This window comes from Micropterus dolomieu, linkage group LG02 (assembly GCF_021292245.1).
Source record: "Micropterus dolomieu isolate WLL.071019.BEF.003 ecotype Adirondacks linkage group LG02, ASM2129224v1, whole genome shotgun sequence".
Classification (NCBI taxonomy): Eukaryota; Metazoa; Chordata; class Actinopteri; order Centrarchiformes; family Centrarchidae; genus Micropterus; species Micropterus dolomieu.
The window spans coordinates 25,970,729-25,974,155 of NC_060151.1; the positions used below are offsets into that span (position 1 = coordinate 25,970,729).

General features: G+C 35.1%; 1 protein-coding gene across 1 annotated transcript in view; it reads left to right on the forward strand.

Annotated features, from left to right (window-relative positions):
- The window catches only part of zgc:153292 (uncharacterized protein LOC100003014 homolog), a 7,373-nt gene extending 4,937 nt beyond the window's left edge, over positions 1 to 2,436 (forward strand). The window contains exons 9-12 of the mRNA XM_046043615.1: positions 989 to 1,092; positions 1,364 to 1,529; positions 1,629 to 1,691; positions 1,851 to 2,436. Coding sequence (XP_045899571.1) covers positions 989 to 1,092; positions 1,364 to 1,529; positions 1,629 to 1,673 — 315 coding nt within the window. The 3' untranslated portion in view covers positions 1,674 to 1,691; positions 1,851 to 2,436. The remainder of the gene's footprint in view (positions 1 to 988; positions 1,093 to 1,363; positions 1,530 to 1,628; positions 1,692 to 1,850) is intronic.
- The last annotated feature ends 991 nt before the right edge of the window (positions 2,437 to 3,427 follow it).

Below are 3,427 nucleotides of genomic sequence, written 5' to 3' on the forward strand. Positions count from 1 at the left end.
TTCATTACTGCGTTTAATACGTATGAAGAAGAAGAAGAAGAACAAGTAACGTAAGTAGTAGTAGTCTGTTTTATTAGAAGTAAGAAAAGAGGGGAAAAAAAGAGAAAATTGGACAAATGGAGACCCACACATATAATTTAGCAAAAGATTTGACAGAGCGTGTCGGCCACCGTAGCTTCTCCGGCTTGCTTGGAAAGGGATAATCAGAATCTTTTTTTCCTCCTTAAATCTTTATTGCTAATATAGAAATAAAGTGTACATGGGACATAAAGAAGTATGCAGTACTTTGATTCATGCAAAATTACGTATTATATCATTTTTAGTATGGTTATAATGATTAGTTTGCTGTCCATGTAGAATGAACTAGATGTCTTTGTGTTGTTTATATGCTCCAATAATGCTAATCCAATATATCTTTATAGTAATGTCCATGTTGATTCCTTATTCCAACATTAGAGCACATGAACACATTGAAGTCCGAAGAACGACTTCACAACTTGGGAAATGTGACCATCTGAGGAGCATGTGATTGCACAGTTCGCCACTGGTTGCAATTCACAACCTTCAGCACTAGATGCCACTAAAACTTACACACTGAACCTTTAACACTGAATTTAATGGATCTAGTGCCATATCGATCATCATCAATAATGTATGATGTGAATGGAGCATAATGAGCTTAAGATTTGTTGTTATCTTGGATGAAATAACCATATGTTTGGATCTGACTGTTAAGTACAACAGTAGACTCCCATGTATTTTAGAATATGTACAGAAAACCCAGAAGCAAGTTTCAGTTTTTCAAAAAGACTGAAATTTCACTGAGTAACAAATGCTAGTGGGACAGATCCTAGCAAGGAATGGGAGTGAAATTTGAGCTCTCTACACAGTGCACATTTTGTTTTATAATAATGTATTGGCGTAATATTGAGTCCTAATCAGCCAGTATCTCACCTATATATGTGGTGTGAATGCATCCCCATGCTAGATCAACAGAGAACTAAAAGATCACCTAAAGGTCACCATCGCTCTTGTTGTCCATCATCAGCAGACTGGCACCGTGGATTTGATCACACAGCAGCTGATTGACAGGTCTGTACTCCTGTGAATATTGCTACTGGTATGCATGCTTAAGGTATGTTAAAAATTATTAAGAAATAAAATAAAATTAACAAATTTACAAATAAATACTATACATAAGTAGAAGTAAAAATACTTATCTGTGCAAATGTCAAACTCCCAGATAATATTCATATTTATTCCTGTGAATTTCTCCTTTTAAGCTGATAAATGTTTTCTATAATTGAAACTTCTGTCATCATGCCTACATATTAATGCTTTTGTAATTGCTGCTCCCCAACAGGATGGTAAGTGATCTAATAGAGGAGCATGCAGCTGACTGGGATGTCTACCTGCCTGCCAAGGTGTTCAGTCTGTGCTTCAAAGAACATTCAAAGACTAAGGAAAGGCCATTTTCAATACTCTGTTGTAAGGGACTGGAGCCTGTCCAGTCCCCCAGAGGCCTGAATGTAAGTGAAGGTTTTGCACATTTGAGTTTAATTGAGGCTTTGTTTTTATACATATTTACTGTAAAGTGACTCTTGTGTTTTTTCCGCTCTGTTCCACAGTATGCTTATTCCAAGATCCGAGAGAGTGCTTTCGTGGTTAGATAGATATTTAACGTTTATTTGGTGAGTTGAATTTTATTTTATTTTTTTATTTTTTTATGTAAATACAATACAATTGTTTAATATAATATTCTATAATATTTGTATAGATATCGTATTAGTATTTTCATGAAGTGATTTCCAGTAATGTACAAATTTCTCACTCGGTTTTATAATTTTCAGGTAATTTGATGTGGAAATCAAACTGGGATCGGTTTTATTAACAAACCAGGGAAGAAGAGTTATTTTTCGGTCCCTGAAGCAAAAGTGCTGGAATTCGACTGTACTTCATGGCCACAGTGGAAACGTGGTAACCCTAATAGTCTGACCATGATGAGTTCTTTATTGACTGAACATGTATAGCACATAAAAATACATTTTCTCAGTTTTACCTGTATTTTGTCCATCAGCTCAGGAAAAGACCATCATATTTTTGAATGTAGTATTGTGTTTCAGATGTTAACATTGTACGACAATGAATTATCAAAATGCTAAATGCATAAATACAGGTCTAAGTCCTGGCCTGCAGGTAAGAAAGGTGTAGTTTAGGCTTGAACCATGAGTCTGATAGATACAGCATTGTGCAGGATTTGTTTGTATTTTGTAAGTTGGCCTTAACTGTATTTCCTGTGCAACTGTTAATTAGCTGTACTGCAAACAGTCCAAGCATTTGAGTTTGGCAAATTTAAGGCTGTTGTGCCTGATGTTTTTCTATTGTTTTATGTCTATGAAATATAAAACATGTCAATAAACATGCTTTAAATAATGAGAATTGATTATGCATACAGAATACAAAATGAGAGTACTTTATAAAAAATTTTTAAACAGAACAACTTATGAGTTTCAGGAGCGTATGTCAAGTTTTCTACTAATCATAGACATTTTCAGTACATTTTTAAACAAAATATATATTTTTTTAAAGGAATATAACAGGTGTGTCTGTGTATGTGAGTATGGTTTTAGATTTTTTTTATTTAATTCTTACTTTTTCACAGTTTTTGAAGCAGCTGCTGACGAGCTGTCCAAGGCTACAGTGTCATACACAGGGCTGCACAATTAATCGAAATTGCAGAAACTGTAGGTGTGGTGATGGCGTAGTGGATAAGACACACGCCTTTAGTGTGAGAGTCCCAGGTTTTAAATGAATAAATGTAATGTAAAAACAGCATTATAAAGAAGTGCTGCAGAGGTGCCCCGGCCTACAAATGTTATTCTCCAGATGTAAGAAAATACATTTGTTTGGCCCCAACAAATGTCACATCGTAAATATCTTAAGCTGGTTTGATTTGTATGTCTCAGCTGTGGTCAGTTCAGCTGTCACAATTAACTGTGGTGACAGATGGACAAATGTAAAAGAAAATAAGTCCTCACACACAGTGAAAAGAAACACCTGTTTGTTCACTAGGGAGGGAGACGTGGTTTATAATTGGTCTGATGCATGTAAGCTCTGCTCAGTGCTGTTAAAAGGGTTTTGATCGTACAGAACTGTACAAAGGGAGGGATCAAACTCCAGAAGAAACCTAAATACTTAAACAAATATGTTCTATGTTGAATTGTGCTGGTATACTGAGCTGCAACATACAACTGTGAGATTTTGTAACCTACTTACATCTTCTAATTATTCAATTTCAGATTCAAACGTAGGATTCAGATGTAGTAGTGGGAAGATTACTTGGGAAAAATGGGACAGATGAGTAATTAGTAGGATTAGACTGGAACATACTTAACTATTCCTTCAATCTTTGTTTGTCCTAAATGCA